General features: G+C 41.0%; 1 protein-coding gene across 2 annotated transcripts; it reads right to left on the minus strand.

The window, feature by feature from the left end:
• Positions 1-2,438: 2,438 nt before the first annotated feature.
• DRG1 (developmentally regulated GTP binding protein 1) lies at positions 2,439-22,961 on the minus strand. Of its 2 annotated transcripts, none has more exons than XM_004283692.4 (9): positions 22,776-22,961; positions 21,874-21,997; positions 20,372-20,547; positions 14,547-14,616; positions 11,715-11,884; positions 9,275-9,405; positions 7,709-7,876; positions 7,321-7,443; positions 2,439-2,753 (listed from the first exon to the last, which is right to left on the minus strand). In XM_004283692.4, exons 1-9 carry the CDS (start codon positions 22,815-22,817, stop codon positions 2,654-2,656), a joined length of 1,104 nt encoding a protein of 367 aa, XP_004283740.1. In that variant the 5' UTR covers positions 22,818-22,961; the 3' UTR covers positions 2,439-2,653. The 2 variants fall into 2 exon arrangements, with proteins under 2 accessions (XP_004283740.1, XP_049554014.1); XM_049698057.1 differs by having other exon boundaries at positions 21,874-22,037; positions 22,776-22,903.
• Between the last annotated feature and the right edge of the window lie 2,524 nt (positions 22,962-25,485).

The following is a 25,485-nucleotide window of genomic DNA, read 5'->3' on the forward strand; positions in this document are numbered from 1 at the left end:
GGAAAGTACAGCTAGGCCTTCTTCCAGGAGACAGCTGTTAAGTATCTTATAAGCCAGGCTCTTAAGATGGAAGGGAGGTCAGGTACACTGGCCTGAATGAAAGAGACAAACTCCAGGAATGAAGATAACATATTGGAGTAAACTGATTCAATAGTTCTATTCCCTACACAATTGGTTCAAGAATGGGAATGAGATGCAGAGACAAATTGGCTGGGCAGCTTCTAGGAAATGGCTTCCCCAAAAGATAAAGACTCAGCGCTCTTTAGTATCCTCTGGATACTGATACAAAGCCTGGGACTGAGCAGACATTCTTTGACAGTGAGGGGAGCCAACTGCCCAGCAAAGCCAACAAACTGCAGTGGACAAGAGTAGCTTGATGGAAAGAATCTGGATCCTCAATGACATACCAGCTACCATAAGCCCATCTGAGCTCCAGAAAACTTATGTGAGAGACCAAGTTTTCTTCCATTTCAGCTGGTTAAGTTAGCGTCTGCTATGAAACACAGCTAAAAGCATTCTAACTAGTTAATGGCACAGGACAGTGAGTCTGCTTAGCTGTGCTATAAAAGATTAGGAAAGAAAAATGGAAATTCACAGGAAATTCAAGCCATGCTGTGACAGCCAAACAACTCTAGTCTTGGGAGTTCATGAAGAGAAAGCTTTGCGCTATAGGAATAACCCTCCTTGGTGGCCCTACCCCAGGCAGCATTCCTAATACAAGACTGTACCTCTCTCCCAGAACTCCCAAGTCTGAGCCCAAAAGGGAGAGAAAGGAGGGGTAGGGTAATGCTCTCCTCAAACACCAGGGGCCACCGATGGGGGAAGGGGAGGGTGTTGAATGATGGAAGCAAGGCCTGTTCAAAGCACATCCTGAGGCCTTGGATGAACTTGGGTTTCAGCATCCTTCTCTCCCCAACATCCTGGCATTTCATTGCCCAATGAAAGTGAGTCTGAGGATTCCCCCAAAACCCATATGCCCTGGCTGGAAAGTAAACCTTGCTGGAAATCCCATAGCTCAGGAAGCCAATGTCTCTCTGAAGAGCCGGGGTAGGTTCTAAATTATGGCCTCTATCATGAATGTACCAGTGATATCAAGGTCTACACCCTGCAAAGTGACTAGGATACCAGGCCTGAGAGGCTTATCTCCTGGCTGTGGGGACAGTGCTAAACCCAGGCTCTAGGAAGACTATGAGAGGGAAATAACTGTCACTAAGGTAATAGGAGTAACAAGTACTGGAAAAGGCTGAGTATGTGGAAAATCCCATATCCTCATTCCTCACAACCTGCTAGAAGCTCTAGCTCACTTCACCTAAAATCAAACTCTGTCTTCCTGTAAATGTTTCCCTTCTCGATTTTCTCAGGGACTCCCCTTCTCTATCATCCCTGTAATCCATACTGAAATAATCTTTGACTTCTCTTCCAAAGAGCAAGTCAGTCAATTACCGAGTTTAGATTTCTCCTCTATAGCTATATGTCCACTCCCTCCCTCTCCCCATATTCTCACTAGTCCAGTCCAGCACACAAAGATTTCTGCCAATTTTGCATTATCAAGGAAATCCCTTATTTCCAGTCTAAAACCTCTACTTATGCCCTTAGTACCCTCTCAAGTAGTCTTGACCCCACCCCTCCTTATAACCTAACCTCCCACCTCCATACATATGTGTACCCACAAACCTGCTCTGATCACACTGGTTGCCTCACTTGCAATGTTCTGCCTCCATGCTTTCACTCGGGTTATGTGGCTGGGGCCAGGGCTGCCATGGGAGTTCAGGAGAAGGGCTGGGCTATGGGAAAGGAGACACTTAGTGGCGCCCAGCTGGCACCATGGTTCAGCTCAACTTTCAGCCCAACACTGATACACAGCTGTGCTCTAACTAAAGGAAAGGAACCAGTGAAAACAAGAGCCAACATTCCCCAAGTACTTATATGCCAGATACTATGCTAGTAAGCATTTTACAAGTACCATCTCTCTTAATACTAAGAATCTCCACTCTAGAAGGTAAGTGTTATTACCATCTCCATGTTACATGAGAAAACTGAAGCTTATAGAGATTGAGTAATTTATGCAGGATTCCACAGTTAATTAGAGGTGGGCCTGCCATTCAAAGCCTGATGTGCCTGGTCAGAGTATTTTACTCAACCGCCACACTACACCATCTCCCAAAATGGCTAGCATTGCAGGGAATAATCAGTTAACTTACATCAAGTCCTTCCTTTCTCCAGTATCATCTGGGAAAGACCACCTGAAAGGACCAAAACCCACACTGAGTTGGAAGGGTTTCTCACAACTAACCATCAAGTGAGATGTGGCAGTCACATTTTTACCCATTTCACATACAAGACCAAGCTCCCAAGTACTCCTTCTGCAGCTGCCTCACTACACATACCCATCCTCATTCAGTCCTCCTCAAAACAAATTCTGACAATGACACATGAACTGTACATAGTTCGCTGGCCTACCAGGTCCTTTATGCAGCTCAACATACAAGGTGACACCAAGTTAAGACAAGTGAAGTTCCAATTTGGGTGCCTCCATCTCCCTCCCCTGTATCCTGGTCCAGTGGCTACCAAAGCCAGGAGGGGCTTGGAGTCAGGTGTTTGTTTGATCATGGAGAAAGCTGCCATGGCCTGGCAGATGGTGAAGGGGATGGTGTCACTTCTTCACAATCTGAATGACATCCTCGTCCTCCAACGTATGGTCTTTACCCACTTTTTGAGGATTGTGTTTCACAGAGAGACCCCACACCAGAGCGCTGTATGGAAGGAAAAAAAGAACAGTTAGCGTAAATAATCACCTAGCTTCTATCTACCTAGGTGCCACTTTCTGCTCAGATTTAGCATTCCAGCTCTTAAGAGCCAAAGGCCTGCAATATCCAAGGTCCCCTGTCCCCAGTCAAAGCCCAAAGGCTTTAGCTTCCCAAGCAGTGTGGCACACTGGAACCTTCACATAAAAAGTGGCAAAGATTTTCAGAAGTTGTGTGGTTCCTCTTGCTCCAAAGCCAACTTATGAAAGTCAAAGAGAAAAAATACAAATGAGAAGTATGACAAGACTAATTTAAAATTAAAAGGAGAAAGCATAGGTTTTTAATAGAGAAAAACCCTGAAATAACTGATTGGAAATTGATTCCTACAAATGCAATGTCAGTTATTTACAGACTGTTAGAGAATACCAGTTTTTATGGGGTCTACTGAAACCATCAGTGGGTACTAATAAGAAATGTAGGACCTCCTTCCTCAGTCAAACTAGGAAAACTCTCCTTCCCTATCAAGAAGCCATAACTGATAGGTCTCCTGATTTCTTAGAATATAGGAAGGTAATTTTTATCCATGGGCTTCCAATACTAACAGTATGATGTGCTACTGATGGAAATGAGTGAACAAGACACTGATACCAGCCTCACAGAGACTAAGAACTATGTACCAAGGGGTAGAAAACATTGGCCATATTATTTTTATATTGTCTTTGCTTTAAAAATCTTTATTCCCCCCAAAAAATAATCATTAAGCAAGATTTCACTTTTTTAAATAAAAACAGATAAACAAATAACAAGAACTGATACATCACCGTTAGTAAAACAAATACATATAAAATCTTTCAAATGTACTAACAAGCAAGATAAATGCAGCGTAACCATTTTACTATCTTAAGTTACAAAACTAATTTTTAGCAGTCAAATTCAATGCCTGCAATAGAGTCAGTGCCTTGTATTTTGCTGATGGCAAAATGTAAACAGGTTCAGCCCTTTTGGAAAGCAATGCAGCAAAACATATAAGCCATATAATCATTAATCCTACTTTTGGATTAAAGAAATAAAAAGGGAAAGGTCTGTGCATTAAGACTAGAAACTTACATAAAGTAGCAAAAGATAGGAAAACTATGGTTATAAAAATTATAGATATAAATCTTATAACAGAGAAAACATTTATATAGTAAATTATCAAAGGATGTGTGCATGTGGTCAAGGACACAAAGGGAATGCAACAGGGACATGTCATAATTAGTAGGCCTAAAGCTGAATTTTTTTTTTATTATTAAGACAGTTAAAATGCTATTTGTGCAATAATTTAAAATCAAAAACAGGAAAATAGTGACCAAATAAAACTCTATTTGCCTTCATATGTCTCTTCTCCAAAATATTTTTCTCCCCTTTCATTTAATTCCTTGGTTAAGCTACAATTCAGAGGCTTTGAACAGTGTTCTGTTACCATGGAAGGCAGGAACTATCCAGAAATCTATAAATTTTGAAAAAAGAAAATGTCTAACTTCTCCCAAGATTCTCCTTCACTGATTCAAGTATGTGTCAAAATATAATGATTTGAGGGCAGTAGAAATTAGCACCTGTGTGTGGATAGTTACTTTTGATAAAAGGAATGTGAAGCTTAATAAAGGACTTCACTCTTTCAGTATTCTTAGGGTCAGAAACAAGTATGAATATTTTAAAAACTATTTCTGGACTTCCCCTGCAGTCCAGTGGCTAAGACTCCACGCTTCCACTACAGGGGGCATGGGTTCGATCTCTGTCAGGGAACTAAGATCCCTCATGCCACGCAGCCAAAAATAAATTAATTAATTAATTAAATAAAATAAAAACTATTTCTATGCTTTCCTAATTTTCTACAATTACTTTCTATTTTCTCTTGTTTTTATTTATTTTTTGTTATTTTTGTTTTTTCTCTTGTTTTTAAAACAATTTTTAAAATTTCAGCCTGTGAAGATAAAAAGAATTATTTATAAATACTGTAATTCAGTTAGTTAAAATATTTCTCACAGAATTATAGGTTGCAGGTCTGAACTACTTTTTATATATACTAGAATTAAATAAGTAGATTATAGATAATGACAGCCACGTTTCTCACTGCTGGAGAGAGAAGTTAAAATAAGAAAAAGGAGAAGGCTAAAATTAACCCTGTGGTGTTGAACTGGAATCAGAGGTAACAATAAATAAACTGATGGTTCTTAATATAGATAGATAAGGATGGATGGGTAAATTAAATAGATACATACATAAGACAAGAGAGAGAAAGAAATACAGATGGACTTGTAAGTACAGGTTAGTATCCTTATATACATTTCCTAACTCTGTCTGCTAAGAGGGCCTTACAAGCAACAACAGCCCACTAACAATGAGGATGCCTAGCACACAGATCTTGTAAACCCAGGCTTCTTGGATAAGTGACTGATTCCAGGGCTGGTGTAGGAAAAATCACTATGAATCAGGAACATCTAGTAGTGCCGAAAGGTAAGGAAATGTTTAAAAAAAAAAAAAAAAAAAAAAAAAAAGATGGCAGCCTATCAAAAGAACATAGGAGCCAATCTGAAGGAGCTCCTAACGGCAAAAGCTGGAACAACTTGAGTGACAAAATAATGACAGGATTGGATTATAACACCATTGAATAAATATCCAAGAGCTCATACTAATAAAAATAAATTATGAATTAACTTAATAAACAGGGGAGAAGAGCTAGCTGTAACTCACAATAGAATTCCAATAAATAAATGTAAAATGAAAGAGGGAAATAAAGAATTACCATTAAGCAAACAACACAGCAATAAATGTTGCAGACAAGCTCCACCATAGATGTTAAAATCAGCAGGTAAACATCTAAAGAGAAACAGATCTTCATAGTCTCAAAGTACCTCCCCAAGACATTTATCAAATAAGAGAGAACAGTATCTTTACAGTAGAGAAACCCAGCCAACACCAACATAACCAAGTTATCAAAGTAAATATTACCATCAATAAGATATATCACCATCAGGCTTCCCTAGTGGCGCAGTGGTTAAGAATCTGCCTGCCAATGCAGGCGACATGGGTTCGAGCCGTGGTCCAGAAAGATCCCACATGCCGCGCAGCAACTAAGCCCATGCACAACAACTACTGAGCCTGCGCTCTAGAGCCCACGAGCCACAACTACGGAAGCCTGCATGCCTAGAGCCTGTGCTCCACAACGAGAAGCCACCACAATGAGAAGCCCGCGCACTGCAATGAAAAGTAGCCCCCACTCCCCGCAACTAGAGAAAGCCTGCGTGCAGCAACTAAGACCCAACGCAGCCAAAAATAAATAAATAAAATAAATTTAAAAATAATAATAATCAGGGCTTCCCTGGTGGTGCAGTGGTTGAGAGTCCGCCTGCTGATGCAGGGGCCACGGGTTCGTGCCCCGGTCCGGGAAGATCCCACATGCCGCAGAGCGGCTAGGCCCATGAGCCATGGCCGCTGAGCCTGCACGTCCGGAGCCTGTGCTCCGCGACGGGAGAGGCCACAACAGTGAGAGGCCCGCGTACCGCAAAAAAAAATTTTAAAAATAAATAATAATAAGATACATCAACATCATGAATCCAGTGATATGATGCAAACTGAGGACACATCATCATTTTTGTGGTATTCTTACCAAAAATGCATAATCCCACTTCAATCATGAGAGAACATTAGACAAACCCAAAGTGAGGGACATTCTACAAAATAACTGATCAGTACTCTTCAAAAAGGCCAAGATCAAAGACACTGAAAGACTTAAGGAAATATTACTGGCAGACTGGAAGACTAGGGAGAAGTAACAGCTAAAATCCCATGTAGATTCCTGAAACACAAAGAGGATGCTGGTAGCAAAGGTATTAAAATTCAAATAAGGTCTATAGTTTAGTTAATAATATTGTACCAATACTAACCTCTGTTCTTGATGATTGTATTATGCTTATGTGAGCTGATAATGTTAGGGAAAGTAGGGTTAAGGATGTAAGGAAACTCTATTACTATTTTTGCAACTATTCTGTAAGTCTAAAATTAGTTCAAAATAAGATGTTAAAAGAAGTATATTTCGGGACTTCCCTGGTGGTCTAGTGGTTAAGACTCCACGCTTCCAATGCAGGGGGCATGGGTTCAATCCCTGGTCAGGGAACTAAGATCCCATGTGCCACACATTGCGGCAAAAAAAAAAAAAAAAATTCCACCTGTATCAGCAGTGAGGAGTATGAGAAAGATCAGGGGGACTTACTCATGCAAAAGGTTTAGAGAGGCCCTCAGTACCCAGTGAAGCCCAGTATGATGCTGGCAGGAAGAATTAACATTTTGTGTTTGCCAAGAGGAAGACGAATTAAAAAGAGAAAGTCAGAGCACTTTGTACTGTCAGCCCTCCCAACCTGAAAAGGCTTTTAGGATTCTTCCTGCTCCAAGCTGGCATGGTTTTAAGAAGACACTGCAAAGTTCTAACCAAGCAAGCATCTCCTGATGCCTAATTTCTATAATACTATCCTAAGAATTATTAGTAGAACCAGTGGCTCACAGGGAAAAGAAGGCACCATGGGCCCACGATACTTACTATTTAAATTCTTTGATAAGATTTTTGTGAATCTTCATGCAGAAATCCTCCACCGTGGTCCTGGAGTAAGGCAGCACCACTGGGGATGTGTAATCTGGCAACTGGCCTTTGGGTTTGGTGTAACTAGAACACAGAGGGAATAGAGGTTGCCTACTTCTTGGAATGTTTCATGTGTGAATGCAAATCAACCCTCCATCACCCCGGAGATCAGACCCAGATAACCTCTATCTTGAGGAAGAAAGTGCCCTCAATATAGCCTCGCAGATGAGAGGAATTAACTTATTTATATCTCCAAAAATAGATTATGTTAATGAGCTCTAGAGGGTATCATTTTAGGACAGTCTGGTTTAAATCCTACAGTAATATTACCCTATCCACTAAGACTTACATCCTCACTAGTTTCAGATAGTCCCAGATCTTTTCCAACAGGTCATCAAAATTCCAGCGGTGATGCGCAGAGATGGGTACACAGTGAGGCACCTTATAGATGATATCCAATTCCTCAATGGAGATCTGATCAATCTTATTTAACACATAGATACAGGGGATATAGACTCTGTAGAACAAAAACAGTACGTGAGTCTGGAGCTGTGGACAAGACTGTCAGTCTGATTATCAGCACCCTCTCACCCAGGACCCCAGATCAGAGACTCTTAAATGGGGTCATAAGAAAGTCAGCCAAAAAAAAGAAAAAGCTTCCTACCAAAATCAGGTAGAACATCCAAAAAGTGAACTATGGGTTGAGAAGTAACAAAACTCAAGCCGTAGTCCCTAGTCATGCAACTAATTACTGAGAAAGCATCCTGCAGTGGAAAAGAACACAAGCTTTGGAGTCACAAAGAATGAATTTATTCCCAGCTCTGTTGCTTTCTATACATGTGTCCCTGGGCAAGTCTCAGAGTCCAGTTCCCAGAGTTCTTTTATGAACTGTAAGAATGTAAATATATTTCTAATAATATAACTTTTAAAGAATAAAAAAAAAATTTTTAATACATCTAGCAAAGTCATAATCCTAATGTTCAATCAATAGGGCAGCTAAGTTACTAATAATTAGGCAAGCCACAACTTCTCACGCTTCAATTACCTCACTTCCAAAACACGTAACTCAAAGCACTAGCTTTTATTTGTTTTCAAAATGCCAGAAATGGACTTTCGTGGTGGCGCAGTGGTTAAGAATCTGTCTGCCAATGCAGGGGACATGGGTTCGAACCCTGGTCCAGGAAGATCCCACATGCCGTGGAGCAACTAAGCCCAGGTGCCACAACTACTGAGCCTGTGCTCTAGAGCTTGCAAGCCACAGCTACTGAGCCTGTGCGCCTAGAGTACATGCTCCACAACAAGAGAAGCCACTGCAATGAGAAGCCCGCGCACCGCAACAAAGAGTAGCCCCCGCTTGCCGCAACTAGAGAAAGCCTGCGTGCAGCAACGAAGACCCAACGCAGCTATAAATAAATAAATAAATAAATAGTTTATTTTAAAATGCCAGAAATAATTTTAACAGTAGTTTCAATTATAATTTAATTTCAAATACTAGTAATAGTAATGTCTCATGGAATAGGGTTTCAGCTCTGTTCCCTTAGAGAAAATAGACACAGCCAGTCTGCTCTCAGTTCTTCAGAACAGCCTACAGGATTTCTCAGATGGATTAATTGTGTGAGAGCAGATTGAGAACCTACCCTCTTCAACCATCATATGACACAGAGCTTAGGGGATAGCCTAGTTCACAGCAAGTAACTGAAACAAGCAATTAGATTATCATGATCAAATTGCAGAGCAAAGAAGGATGTCAGCAATCAAGACCAACCCTTCATTTTACAGCTAAAGAAAGCAAGGCCCACTATTATTTAAGATAACAGCACAACTGGAGTTAGAATCAATGTCTGCCAGATTCATAATCCAATGTTGTTGCCATTACAAGGCTTCAAATTCAAACTCAGGCACATTTAGTCAGTACCTGTTTCCTTCCACCACGTCAATGAGGTCATCTGCTGTGGCATCACTACGCAGAGTCACATCAGCATTATGGATTTTGTATTCAGCCAGAATGCTCTTCACAGTTTCAGCATCCAGTTCACTCTGAGGGCACTGAATGGGCATAGAAGACAATGACTGGTCAGAGAGCAAAAAAAAACCTCCTAAGAGTATCTACCGATGTACCTGGATAATCCTAGATAAGGTGCAAACTTATTTATAAAGACCATTATCCTGGATGAGAGTACCTGACTTTTAGTAGGAAATACTCAAAAACTAAAAATCTTTCCAAACTCAAAGGAATGTGCTATGGCATGAATTGTGTCCCCATCCCCACCCAAATTCATATGTTGAAGACCTAATCCCAGTATCTCAGAATGTGACTGGAGATAGGGTCTTTAAAGAGGTAATTAAATTAAAATGAGGTCATATGGGTGGGCCCTAATCCAATGTGACTCACATCCTTACAAGAAAAGGAGATTAGGACACAGACACAGAGGGGAAGGTCATATGAAGACAGAGAAGACAGCCATCTACAAGCCAAGGAGAGAGGCCTCAGAAGAAACCAGTCCTGCTCACACCTTGATGTCAGATATCCAGTCTCCAAAATTAAGAGAATTAAATTTCTGTTGTTCAAGCCACCCAGTCTATATAGTACTTTATTATGGCAGCCTTAGCAAAAATACAGAAAGAATGTTCAAACATTATGACAGGATAATAGAAAAGATCTTTTGGGCAGGACAGCTTAAACCTATGCCAGTCAAATAATCTGGACCTCTAGAATGTTAAATGTTGTAGGAAATTCTCATTCCTCAATTATATGACTTAGAAGCAGCATTTGACAGAATTGATCGTTCTACCAATCTGCAACACTTTCTTTAATTGGCTTCCAGGATTCCAAACTCTTCCAGTTTTCCTTCTTCTTTGTCTGAGATGTCTTATTTGCTGATTCTTCCCATCTCCCAGCGTCTAATCATTGTGGGGGACGGAGGGTGGTATCACAAAGCTCAATCCTTGAACCTCTTTTCTATTTATATTTGCTTCCTCAGCTAAGCTCATGGCTTTAAAATTGATAACCACTAAATGTATAGCTCCAACCCAGATCATTCCTCACATGCCTATTTGACAGTAACACTTGGAGGTCTAATTTGAGTGTCACTGGCATCTCAAACGGAACATCTGATCTTCCCCTCCTCTCCAAACCTATTCTACACAAAGTCCTACTATTTTAGTCATGAGAGTCCATTTTTCTAGCTCAGAACAAAAACTCACCATCACCTCCTTCTCTCACAACCCATATCCAGTCCAGCTGTAATTCCTACCAACTATTTCCAAAATCTTTCCACAATCAACCACTCCACATCTCCTCCACTGTTACAACTCTGGTCTAAGAAGCCATCACTTCTTGACTAGATTATTGCAATAACCTCTTAAATGGGTTCTGTGCGTCTGTACTTAACCCATTTCAGTCTGTTCTCAACAACCAGATTGATTCCATTAAAACCTGAATCAATTTTACTCCACAGACTGGAACCCAACCCAAAAGTTACCCATCTCCTGCAAAGTAAAAGCATGTTTGGCCCTATACTATGACTTTGTTTCTTACCACTCTCCTGCCTGCTCACTCTTCTGTTCCTCAAACGTGCAAAGGAACCCTCTACCTCAGGGCCTTGCACTTGGATGTTCCCTCAACATGAAACGCTCTTCCTCAAGATATTCACTTGGTTCACTCCTTCATGTCACCCCAGTGAAGATTTCTCTGATCAACCTACTTAAAACTGCAACCCAGGAGACGCAAGAAGGAAGAGGTATGGGAACATATGTATAACTGATTCACTTTGTTATAAAGCAGAAACTAACACACAATTGTAAAGCAATTATACTCCAATAAAGATGTAAAAAAAAAAAACTGCAACCCTCCCACCAACACTCTCCATCCTCTTTCCCTAGTTTACTTTTGTCCTTAGTTTATCATTATCTAATATACTATAATCACTCATTAATTTTGTTTGCTACTTTCCCCATTAGAATCTAAGGGCCGGAATTTTTGTCTATTTTGCTCCCTCTTCCATTCCCCCTGAAAGCCTAAAACAATGTGTGGCCCATGGTAGGTGCTCTATAAATCTGTGTTGAATGAATGAAAATAGATGATATCAGCAGCCATCTACTTCATGCAAACATAAGATTGGTCTTTAGTCCCATATCACCCCAAATAACCCAAAGGAAGAAATAAAGTCACAAAGGTTAAGTAAGTCTGAGACCAACTCTTGTCCTACTCTCTCAGTCATTACGACATCATTGTGTTACCTCAATTAGTGCTGGGAGAAGCCAGGCAATTTCCAAATGTCAATGTCTATGTACCACAATCCACTCTCCACCGCAGTCCCTTCAGCAACCTGCCCCATATCACCTTTTCCACTTACAGTGGCCGTGAGATTAATGCCTCCTTTATCCTTCTTCTTAAAGCCAATGTTGGGGGGTTTGCTGTTCAAGCGAATGCCAAAGCCTTCCAGCTCATTTTCTATTATCTTCTTATGTCCCAAGGGTTTCAGGACATCCAGAACAATCAAGATCAAGTTACACGTTCTGGCCACTGAAGAATTGAAAATAAAATTTTTTTCAAAGCTCATTAAAGACTTAACATAATTCAAATACTCCAAAAGGGGGAGGGGGTGGAACATAATTCAAATACTCCAAAAGGGGGAGGGGGTGGTAACATAATTCAAATACTCCAAAAGGGGGAGGGGGTGGTCTAGAGTTCCTACACTTAAGAGACAAAGGATTTTTTTTTTTTATAAATACACAGACACACATGAAGTTCTTAAGCTTTCCAAAGATTTATGCCAGAAGTCAATCTGCAATGTATTCTTTGTTTTCTATTAGTGTATCTAGAGGATGTGTCAACTTCTAGATACACTAGTAGAAAAATAATTTGGGATGAAGATACAAACCAGGCAATAACCTGAATTCCTGAAAAAGTTCAGAAAGATTTAAAACAGTAAGAATTCTAAAAGAATAAGATTATCCAGTTAGCATATTTTTTGTCGACTTTTTTGAGATATAATTTATAAAAAATAGTGTTAAGCACATGGTTTGATGACAAATGTATATACCTGTATAACCACCACAGCAACTGAGATTCAGAGGATTTCCATCACCTCCAAAAGCTCCCTTATACCCCTTTGCAATGAATCTTCCCCTCAATTCCCAGTCAACCACTAATCTGCTTTTCTTCTTTTTTTTATTTATTTATTTATTTTTGGCTGCGTTGGGTCTTCATTGCTGCTGAGCACAGGCTTTCTCTTGTTGCAGTATGCAGGCTTCTCATTGCAGTGGCTTCTCTTGTTGCAGAGCACGAGCTCTAGGCGCACAGGCTTCAGTAGTTGCAACACGTGGGCTCAGTAGTTGTGGCTCATGGGCTCTAGAGCACAGGCTCAGTAGTTGTGGCACACGGGCTTAGCTGCTCTGCAGCATGTGGGATCTTCCCAGAGCAGGGCTCGAACCTGTGTCCCCTGCATTGGCAGGCAGATTCTGAACCACTGTGCCACCAGGGAAGTCCACTGATCTCCTTTTCTGTCACCATAGATTAAGTTGCATGTTTTAGAATTGCATATAAATAGAATTATACAAAATCTAGTCTTTTGTGCCTGGCTCTTTTAATTTAGCATATTTCTGATAGTCATCCATGAATGACTTCAAACCTATAATTCCATAAATAGCTAAATTAATAATTAAGGGTAAAATAAAAATACTTTCAAACATGAAAAGAAAAACCAGAACAATGTACCCATCATTCACTCTTTTTCAGTAAGTTTCTAAAGAATGTGCTTCAGCAAAACATGAAAATAACCCAAAAAAGGTAAGACGCTGACTCTAAGAAATAGGGGATCCCACACAAGAACACAAAAGAAAATCTCAGGATGACAGCCATGCAAAAAGCCTAGAGCTGCATTATCCAATACAGCATCCACTAGCTACCTGGGGCTATTCAAATTTAAATTAATTAAAATTCAATAAAATTTAAAATTCAGTTACTCAATTGCACCAGGCACACTTTAAGTGATCAACAGCCACACACACCTACAACTACCATATTGGACAGCACAAATTCAAAACATTTCCATTACTGTAGAACATTTCCATTACTGGACAGTGTTGGTCTAGAAAGCAATCAATCCAGATTGAGGCATAAAGACAAAGGGTAAAGGAAGGTAGTGTCAGGGTTGAGGGGAGATAATGAAATCAGTAAGACTGTATTTGGAACTGTATTCAAGTATCTAGAAAACTACTGATTAATAGGCATTTGATCTATTGGAACATTTGAAAAATATTAACAAACAGAAAAGTAAACAAAATAAAACAAGAACCAATTATTAACTCCATGAAAAACAAACTTCAAAAACAGATCTCAACAGAAAAGAAACCAAGTCATAACACACTACTTATCTCAGCACAACAAAAGTCAGACAGTCATTACATAATAATATATACCACGACTAGTGAGTTAACTAAAAATTATGATACAACTTCTTTGAAAGAATAGGAAAAGAGACATGGAGTATGAGAGAGCTAATTTCCTACCATAACATGAAACCAACAGATGGTATCTAAAATTAATTAGTCATGAAATAGCAATATAAGCATAACATTTTAAAATATGAAATAGAAGAAACAGTTGAAGACTTGTCAGTATCTGCCAATGGAGAATGACACTAAAGGTGTCAGATTATCTGCTATCTGGGGTAGCAGATTATTGCCATTTATGATTAGCCTTTATTTATTTATTTATTTATTTATTTTTGGCCGTGCCTTGCAGCCTGTGGGATTTTAGTTCCCCGACCAGGGATTGAACCCAGGCCCTCGGCAGTGAGAGTGCAGAGTCCTAACCACTGGACTGCCAGGGAATTCCCCTATGATTATCCTTTTATAGTATTTTACCTCAAATAAAAAGGAAAGAAGAAGAAAAGGCATGGGTGGGAGTCAGGAAACCTGAGTTCTAGCTCTGAATCTGCCACAACAGTGCAACACTGCACCAACGCACTTCACTTCTCCTGTCCTTAGTGTTTCTCTGCAAATGGGGATCTGGACTGATACTCTCTGAGGTCCCGTTAAGTTCCGACATTCTACTCCAGTGAGAAGTCAGTTAAAACTATGCCCTTCATTGTGGTACCAACTCCAAGCCCAACAGTCCCATCTAAAGGAACAGTACCCAGTAAAGGGATGATATCCTGGGATGGTGGCCCTGGAACACTCACCTGCAATGACTTGACGGCCTCTACCTTTCCCATCCTTGGCACCCTCAATGATACCTGGGAGATCCAGAAGCTGGAAGATTACGGAGAGAAAAGGAAAAACTGATTATAAATCTGAACACATCAAATAGAATGATTTATTTCTCAAGTAGTCAAAATTTAGGAGATCCAAATCCAATCTTCCTTATAAGTGAATGTGTAAATCTTACTTTTACTAAGCATCTACTAAATGTCAGCTGCAAGATTCTTACATACTTTATCTAGTTCAAAATGCCTAGTAAGTCTGTGAATAAGGATATTGGTTGAGATTCATAGAGGTTAAGTAGTTTGCCCAAAGTCACAGTCTTAATAAATAAGATTATAATCCACATTTTGGGGGCCTTAATCCATTATTCTACACTAATATTTTTCAATATTCCCCCACTTTTCAGAAGGCTGATCCTCCATACAAATTCCTTACTATAGATAATAAGTGGATCATAACATTCACAAGCAATAAATCCTGAGACCTTTGTGAATCCTCCAGTTCACAAAAATTTCTGCAGCCATTCTTAATCAGGCAAGCACATAAAAATCACCTATAAAACAATTAAAAATGCAGGGGCTTCTCTGGTGGCGCAGTGGTTGAGAGTCCACCTGCCGATGCAGGGGACACAGGTTCATGCCCCGGTCCGGGAGGATTCCACATGCTGCGAAGCGGCTGGGCCTATGAGCCATGGCCGCTAAGCCTGCGCGTCCGGAGCCTGTGCTCCGCAACAGGAGAGGCTACAACAGTGAGAGGCCCGCATATCGCCAAAAAAAAAAAAAAAAGCAGATATCTGAGCTTCATCCCTGTATATTCTGATTTGGAAGGGCCAAAGTAGGATTCAGATATTGATCTGTATTTCAGAAGGCTCCATGGGTGACTCTGATAGGTGTCCCCAGTTGAAAATGACCACTCAATTGCCCAGGAAATGCAATAAAGTAAAACTTCACAGAAGTCACAGTGTATGTACTTAATGATGAGAACATCAAAACCAAATCCATAGCACCGATGATTCAAATTCACAAACTATAGTTATAAGCCCTTGAGAGTCTGTTAAGAGCACATGTAAAATCTGAAAATACGAAGGGCCATACTACTGTATGGCCAATACTGAATTATCCATATGAACAGACAGGTATATAGCTGCAGCTTATCAAAACATCATTTAAAACTAGCTTTTGCTGGGGAATTCCCTGGCGGTGCAGTGGTTAAGACTCCACGCTTTCACTGCCGAGGGCCCGGGTTCGATCCCTGGTCTGGGAACTAAGATCCCACAAGCCTCGCGGCAAGGCAAAAAACAGCAACAACAACAATAACTAGTCTTTGCTATAAGCATATCTGATATTACAGAAATAAACTTCACATTAAATAAACCACAAGGAAAAAGAACAAACTCAGGAGGTGCTTAGAGAGTTCAACTTTTCCATTCAAGAACCTGCTCAAAATGTCCTTCCTATACCTCACTACATAATAAATAACATTACCTCCTCTAAAACTGATACAACGCACCAGTTAAATTGACCTAGGCACCAGTTAAATTGAGCTACCCTTTCTCTTTCAAAAAACGTAATTTATATTCAATACACCTGCCTTGACTTGGAAACTTTAGTTACACTGATTTAAAAGGCTACATGGGGGCTAATGAGCACACCAGATCTTGATTTCTAAACATCTGTCTCCAATAAAAGGAACGAGCACTCCTTCAGAAGTGGCAGATTCCAGGGCTGGGGCAGGGAAAATATAAGATTAGCCTGGAACATCATGTGGTACCAAAAAATAAGGCATTACACACAAAAAGATGGGGGCTTCTGGAAAGAACAAAGGAGCCAACCTGAAGAAGTTCCTAATAGTCACACCTGGAACAATGTGAGTAATAAAATAATGGTAGTACTGGATTATAATCCATAAAATAAGATAAATATCCATGAGCCCACAATGACACAAATTCAATAAATAAATGGGAGAGAAGGAATAGCTCCTCCATATAATAGAATTCCAATTAACAAATGTAGTAGGAAAGAGAAAAATAGAGAATCACCATTAAGCAAGAAGCACAGTAATAACTGTTGCATATGAGATCCAGATGAATGCTAAAATGAGTGGGCAAGTTTGTGAAACAGGATTTGTATCTTCTCAAAGTATCTCCCCCAAGATATTTATTAACTACAAAAAGAAAGATAATAGCTTTACAGTAGAGAAACCCCACAGACACCACTTTAACCAACTGATGGGGGTCAATATTACCAATAATATATACTAACATCATGAATCCCTAAGATGCACTGAGAAGGACATACCACCATTTCTGTAGTATGCTTGCCAAAAAAATATAATACCTCAGTTTAATCGTAAGAAAACATCAGAGAAATCCAAATTGAGGAACAGTCTACAAAATAACTAATCAGCACTCTTTTAAGAGTGTCAGGATCATGAAGGACAGGACTGAGGAACTATTACAGGTGGCAGGAGAATAGGAGAAAGAACCGAACATAACATGGGATGATCACAAATAGAATCTTGAAAAAGAACACTGGTCGGGAAACTGGTAAAAATTCGAACAAGTTCTATAGTTTAGTGACTAGTACTGCACCAGAGTTAATCTATTACTGATAATTATTCTATGTTTATGTAAGGTGCTAATATTAGGGGAAGCAGGGTGATATAAGAGAACCTCAAAATAATTATGCTAAGTGAAAGAAGCCAGCCAAAAAAAGAGTTCATTTATATTTACACATGGTCTTATTTATATAAAACTCTTAACATGTAAACTACAGGATGAAAGGGGCATGAGGAAACTTTGGGGATGATATGCTCACAATCTTGATTGTGGTGATATTTTCACCAGTTTATAGATATGTCAAAACTTATCAAATTGTATACTTCCTGTGCAGTTAACTGTATGTGAATTACATTTCAATAAAGATGTCTGAAAAAACAAAACGTCTATCATCAGTTGTTCCTAAGAAGTTAAGTCTAAAGTGTATTTCTTCAGCCCTCCCAAAGATTCTGTAATCTACTTCCACCACTTTGTAAAGCCCTGCCTGCTTTAAAAAAAAAAAAAAAAAGTATTCCATCAGCAAAAGGCTTTATACTGAGACAAGAGAGCAAGAGCCATGGCAGCTGAACATGGCGGAGAAATTTATTGAAGCCCCTACAAATGTAAAAGCAAGTTACCTTTAGCTTTTCTTGAGAGGGAAATATTTAAAATTACATTAAACTATTTAAATATTTAAAATTACATTGAACTATTTGAATGTGGCAACTATATTTCATCCAATAAAAAGTCTATGCTTTACAATTCTGAATTTCAGATTACAACCAACTAAGAGATGAGAAAATAAAAAATATTTCTTCAAATCATGTAACTGTAGGATTTTAAGAATTGGAATGTTAACCTACTTCAAACTCAAATGCCTTCAGAGATTAAAGCAGGTACAAGTCTATATATATACATATATATATATATACACACACACACACATATACGTATACACATATATATGTATACATATGTACATCCCTGGTTAAGTGGTGTTTCAGCCATTACTTGAACACCTCCAGACATAGTAATTAATTACCTCAAGAGGTACCATTCCATTTTTAGGCACCTTTATTGTTAAAAAGATCTTCTTTCCTAACAACAACAAAAAAACCAGAACTCTACCTCTTTATAATTCTTATTAGGTGGTTCTAATTTTGTACACCATTCCCCACCAAGTCACAGATAATGAGTCCTCTGCCACAAAACAGCCTTTTAAAAGAACACTTGAGGGCATTTTAATGCAGTTAAACACACCTACTAGTATGCTTACTTAACTTGGTTTCTGGAGAAAATCAGAAGGAAAAACAGAGGCAGAGGGCACAGACGGAAAAGAAAGTACCATGGAAAAAAGGAAGAAAAAAACCTGAAAAGATCAAGAGACTGAAATAAATGAAGGTTTTGAGGAAAAGACAAGGAAAGAGAGGGGTTAAGTGGCTATTTATTCTGATATACCCAGAAGCCCTGAGAGAGGTGCCATAACATCTCATCAGGAAAGAGGTTACTCTCTGAGCTGCCAAAGACTCTGAAACCAGATGAAATTAAGCAATGGTCCAGATATGCCCAAGTGTCCTCATTCTTGTTACTATATACATTTGGACATGGAGTCCTAGAAAGGTACATGTCCTAACAGTATCTGCATGGATAACTAACCAGAAAGAAAAAAAGCCACTGAAAATACTACCAGGACACTGGTCCCTCACTACTTCAGATTCTATAATAAAGAAGCATGAATGTACTTCACAACTCACTGTGTAGCTCAGCAAGAGGGAAAACAAATACCTACACCAAGAGTTTCCAAACGATGTGCCAAGGCACTCAGGGCGTTCTAAATTTTCAAAAGAAACAGCAGTTCTTAATATCTGTCAGGCACTGAGGGAACTACTAAATCCAAGAAGCTCACAATTTCACCATTAGATCCTAGTACACTGCTTTCAACCACATCAGATCCGAATCTTTGGGAAGTTGGATTTTTCAGCGATTACTATGGTAAAAAATAAGCACCACACAAAAATCGGTGTCGAAAAGTAAACAAATGTGGCAGTATCCAATCTGATTCCAAAATTTGAGAAGTTATATGGTACCCAACAGTGCCCATATCCCATTAGTAAATAACTGTAGCTGTAAGGACATAAATAATTGTTTGGATCTAACTATTTAACAAACAGAACCATTAGGTTATTTCTTTTAGCCTGGAGCACCATAAAAAATTACTGGGACCAGAAAACTATCAGGAAATAATTGCTGAGACACTAAGGATGCTGTGAACTAGAAAGTTTGGGAACCTCTAGTCTAGATTCAAATGCCATGAAATTCAGAACCTTACCTTCTTAGCTGTGGAGCAAAAAAGAATGTGTTCCATTACATTTTACACATTCCTTCTTTCATACCCAAGTGGACTCCTCATTTGGGAGCCCTAAATCTATCATCTATCTGAGAACTTCTGAAGATGACAACTTCATTAAGTCTCACAGATAAGAATTATTTTCTAAAAAGGGTCTGATCGGGCTTCCCTGGTGGCGCAGTGGTTGAGAGTCCACCTGCCGATGCAGGGGACACGGGTTCGTGCCCCGGTCTGGGAAGATCCCACATGCCGCGGAGCGGCTGGGCCCGTGAGCCATGGCCGCTGAGCCTGCGCGTCTGGAGCCTGTGCTCCGCAACGGGAGAGGCCACAACAGTGAGAGGCCCGCGTACCGCAAAAATAAATAAATTAATTAAAAATAAATAAATAAATAAAAAGGGTCCGATCATGGTATTTATTAAAGTTTCTGATGGCTCCTAGCTATGTACAAGATAAAATTCAACTTCCTAAGCAGGCACATAAGATCCTTCATAATTCAGCTCCAACCTACCTTTCCAGATTCAGTTTCTACCACTCACTGTCCCACAGCTAAGCTCACACCACAGCAGGCTGTTCACTGTTATGGCTCCTTAAAACTGTCCTTTACATTCTCCAGTTGGTGAAATTCTATTTGAACTTCAAAACCCACCCCATTGTCACTTTCTACATGCAGCTTTTTCTGTCTTACCAGACCTTCCCCCACCTCCATCCTCAGGTGGAAAAAGTAGGCCTTCCTTTCTCTGTGTTTTCACAAACGATATCCCACTGTATTATTGTTTTTATGTACTGCGCTATCTCCTCTACTAGACACTGAGGGCCTGGTAGATCAAAGATCAGGCCTGGCATATACAGAGCTCCAAGTAAGTGTTTTTTAAATGAAAGAATTGATTTCTTCCCTTCCTTGGCCTGCAGGCCTGACTCACCTGGATCTTGGCACCTTTGTATCTGATGACACCAGGTACAGTGGTCAGAGTAGTGAACTCATAGGCTGCCACCTCGGAATATACCCCTGCCAGGTTACTGAGCAGTGTTGACTTCCCCACAGATGGAAAACCCACAAACCCAATTCGAGCATCACCTGTCTTGGCAACGTCAAATCCTAAAACATCAACAAATATAAAAAGGAGGAGGAAAGTTATCCCTGGGAGTGTTGAGACTCATGTAATTCCTTTTACATTCTGGTTGCCTATCCCTCTAGAACCTATTTCTCCAACTTTTTACAGTTTATCTCTAGGGTAGAGCTTAAGCACACAAAATTCCCCCATAGCAATTCAAAATATTTAATGGAGTGGGTTTTGTTTATTTTATTTTATTTTTTATTTTTTTATTGGCGTATAATTGCTTTACAATGGTGTGTTAGTTTCTGCTTCACAACAAAATGAATCAGTTATATATACACACATATTCCCATATCTCTTCCCTCTTGCGTCTCCCTCCCTCCCACCCTCCCTATCCCACCCCTCCAGGCAGTCGCAAAGCACTGAGCTGATCTCCCTGTGCTATGTGGCTGCTTCCCAGTAGCTATCTACCTTACGTTTGGTAGTGTATATATGTCCATGCCTCTCTCTCGCTTCGTCACAGCTTACCCTTCCCCCTCCCCATATCCTCAAGTCCATTCTCTAGTAAGTCTGTGTCTTTATTCCTGTTTTACCCCTAGGTTCTTCATGACTTTTTTTTTTTTCTTAAATTAAATGGAGTGTTTGATGTAAAAACTTTACACCTCTACATGTTATATACCTTTCTAGTACCCACAGTATTTAGGGCCCAAATATTATATAACCACTGATCTAAAAAATCGGTTTCTTTTTTTTTTCTTATAAACTCTGGGGACTGTGTCACTGACAGAGTTTTCTTTTCTTACAGTGCGTTGCAAACAAATTCAAAGCCAAATTTGTGGCCCTTCTCTAAGAAGTGTACAGACTTTATGACATTACTTTTCATCCTAACTTTATCTCTCGGCTTCAACTTATTCTTTCTACCTTCATTTCCCTTTGTATTAATTTCCTTTATCTTGTTGACTATTTATTTACATATTTCAGTGAGCCAATGTAAAACTATTTTGGATCAGTACAGGACATACATAAATAAAACCCTAGTTCACTTAGAGAATATTCGTTTGCCTTTGAAATCAGTAAAATTGGGAATTCCCTGGCAGTCCAGTGGTTAGGACTCGGTGCTTTCGCTGCCAGGGCCCAGGTTCGATCCCTGCTCAGGAAACTAAGATCCCACAAGTCGCATGGCATGGCCAAAAAAAAAAAGAAAAAGAAAGAAATCAGTAGAATAAAATAAACACAATTCAAGAATTTAGGCTTAGGAAACACAAATCGACTTTGATATAAAATTTAAAATTATTTTTAAACCATATGCCTTTATTACTTTAATAAAAATTATACCAAGAAAAAGAAAGTCGAAGCAAAACACAAACCTTCTCCTGGTCCACCACCACCACCACCTTTTGGAGTAATGAGTTCCCTGCGAAGCTTAGCAAGGCGAGCCTTAAGCAGCCCTAGATGATGTGCTGTGGCCTTGTTCTTTTGCGTCCGAGCCATCTATAAGGGAGGAATCACAGCCATAAATCAGAAGCAGTTCCTACAAGTTAAAACATCCAGAATGAATGCGCCCCCAGCTCTGAGAGAATGATGTTTTTTATCTAGGTCCCACTAACTTCAATACACCCATTTTAACTCAGACTTAAAAGAGTAAAAATCCATTCTCCCCATCACGCAGACTATTCCCCGCATTACAGAGCAAACAGCTGAGGCCCAAACAGAAGAAACATGACCAAGGTCATTACAATCAGCATTCACAGATTAGACTAAAACTCAGCTGCTGATTCCTTTTCAACTGCTTGTACCTGGTGTGCCCCAACCGATTTTAAAGAGCTCTGAGCACTTCAGACCATACAATCACACAACAATCCAGGTGGAATCAACAGCCACCGCAGATGACAATTTACATCCAGATCATATTCCCGGGAGCAATACTCTGGGAAAGGGGGTCATCAAAGTAGAGACTGGGGAAGGGGAGGGCGGTTCGAGGGGCGATAAAGAAAGATACTTAAGTACGCGAGCAGGTCAGGGCAGAAGTGGGGGGATAGGATTCAGTGTTGCTCACATAAAAAGAAGAGAAGACTGAGAGAAACAATGTTCAGACAGGAGCAGAACGCTGGAAGGGGGCACTGACTAAGTTGCACAGGTGTAGACCGCGGGCCCGGGATGAGGGGAGTCGGGGAACGCGGGCCCGGTCCTGAGGAGGCTGAGGGAAGTTCAGGCAGGAGAGACGCCGCCGAAGAGGAACGCTCGGACGAAGTGTTCGAGCGCCCATTACCTCGGCTTCGATCTCCGCGATCTTAGCTAAAGTGCTGCTCATGTTGGTGAGTCGCGGGGGGCGCAGTGGCCTCCACACGGACAGTCCCCCTTCGGACACCCGCCAGCGGACCTTCCACAGCCACCAGGCGCTACAGCAGTGCGCAAGCGCGGTAGTTCCTATTTCTCGCGAGAGTTCCGCGCGAGACTTACTGAGAGAGATACAGCGTGAAGTGGTCTCCTCCTCCTCAGCCAACCGCGCCCCGTCCCGCGAGCCAGCGCGGTGTCATAGAGCCCGCGGGAATGGGGGCCAGAGAGGCCACCCCGGTCCTTACCTCCCCGAGCGCGCCGAGGGTCGCGCGCCGCTCGGCCCCGCCCCGCCGGACTTGCGCCCCGCGTCCTGCTCCACGCCCAGCCCCCGGCACGTAGTGTGTGATGAGTGACTCTTCGCTGCAGGCCCGCAGCTCTCAGACCCTCTTCCTGAAAAGCGCGCTCGCGGCGTCCACCCGTCTTCGCCGGCACCGACGGGTCCTGGGGCCCCTTTCACTGCTGGGAAGACACGGCGGGGGACTCCTCGGCCTCCAGGGTCGATGTAGAGACCGACTTTCAGCCTGTCTTCTTGGGAAAAGAAAATGCCCCCTTTCCATCACTCAGAACTATTTTTAGGTGTTTGTTTTGTTTACCCCCAACCCCGAGTAGAGTGCGCAGCACATAGTGAGCCCACAATAAATGCATGATTGACTGGATAATTCCCAGAGAACCGGTCCTTGAAATACTGAAAAATTCGAAACTATGTGAAGGATAAATAAATAGTGGTACCTCTGTGCTGTGAAATATTATTTCAGCCGTTAAAACATAGATCTGTGTGGTCTAACTGGAAGGATGTCCAGGACATATTGTTTAAAAAAAAAAAATGGTAGCAGAACTTCACTAGGTTGTGATCCCATTTATGTTAGTTTAAAATTAGATGTTTATTTATATAGGTGTACATGTCGGAAAGCGCATTGTTAAATGGTCTGAATAAAAGGATACAATCTCAAACTGTTAACAGTGGGATAGGATGCAAGGAAAGGCAGAGAAAGCCTTTCACTTGTTATTCCATATATTACTGTGTCGTTCAATTTTTTTAAAAGATTAACATATCCATGTATTATTTGTGTAATAATTATAATAGAATTTAAAATTTCAAAAGACGCCTCTTCCCCAAGTGTCTTGTGAAGAGGATGCCAGGACGCCCAGGAGCTGTGTGCTGATTTTGAAAACTGCTTCCTGTGGGATCAATGAATTCTTGTTGATAGATTGATTGATCCATCGGGAGTCCGCAGGCCAGGCTTAACCTGCAGGGCTGGCCTCCACTCAGCCCTGGGAGGGAAGTTTATTTATCTAAAATTGTAAGTAAGACCAATTCCAACTTGCCAGAGACGCAAAAGGAGGTTATATCCGGCACAAAGGAGGGAATGGGAAAAGGCAAGCTTTTACAGAAGGTCCCGAAGGGCTCAGGAGTTTCTTTCTCTTCTTTAACCTCAGCCTTTTCATAAATAAATTAAGGGGTGATGAGGTAATTAGATCCCACACTGTCAGTAATGGAGGAGGGAAGGAGAGGAGAGGAAGTCCAGCTGGAATGGGATATGATCAAAGATCAGTCTTAAAAGACAGATAAAATCAAATCAGCAGGACTTTGCTAACTTAGAGTACTTAAGGAATTAATTGGCTGACAATATCAAGGGTATGATGCTCTGTGAGTAGGTTCTACTTAGCAAATCTGTCACAGGAAGCCTGCAGCTAAGTTAACCACTTCATTGCTCAAAGACACCCCAGGACCCACCTTAGGGGCCCAAACTGTCAGGATTGTGCCAAAGGGTAATATTGACCTCCCCCAGGGTACTGGGTGGCCATCTTTTTTTTTTTTTTTTTTTTGTGGTACGCGTGCTTCTCACTGTTGTGGCCTCTCCTGTTGCGGAGCACAGGCTCCGGACGCGCAGGCTCAGCGGCCATGGCTCACGGGCCCAGCCGCTCCGCGTCATGTGGGATCTTCCCGGACCGGGGCACGAACCCGTGTCCCCTGCATCGGCAGGCAGACTCTCAACCACTGGCCCATGGGTGGCCATCTTATTCATCCAACAAATATTAACTGAGCTCCTTCTGCTGTTTAGCACCGTACCAGGTCTGAGGACAGAGCAGAGAGTGAATCAGATACTGTCCCTGCACTTAAGAAGTATCTAGGTTGGGAAGCCAAGGCCAGGCCTTTAAGCTCAGCTCCTAAGAGCCAGAGCCAGCCCAGGTCTGCTGGGCACTAACCACAACAGAGGGCCTGTTTGCCATAGGGCTAAACCACTAATGCCTTGGCATTGTATTTCTTAAAAAAAAAAAAAAAAATTAATGAAACAGAGGAAGGACAGACAGAAAAGCTTTGTCTCTTGCCAGGACACTCCAATCATTCTGAAATAACTGGTTCTTCAAATGGGCAGGTGTTCTCTGCACTTGCGTGTTCTGCTCAGTATGCTTTTCTCCCACCCTTTCCTTCTACCACCCACATCTTTTCTGATCCACACAGATGCTTTCCTTGGAACTCAAGCTTGGGTAGAGGCCCACCGATGGCTGCCCCAGGTTCTTACCCCATCAGAGCACAGTCACCCTGCTTGGTTACTCCTCTGACTTCCCACCAACCCCTGAGCCCACGAGGGAGGAGCAGCATAAATCTCCAACACCAGCATTGGGGCAGCTACAGCAAG

This window comes from Orcinus orca, chromosome 15, assembly GCF_937001465.1.
Source record: "Orcinus orca chromosome 15, mOrcOrc1.1, whole genome shotgun sequence".
NCBI lineage: Eukaryota > Metazoa > Chordata > Mammalia > Artiodactyla > Delphinidae > Orcinus > Orcinus orca.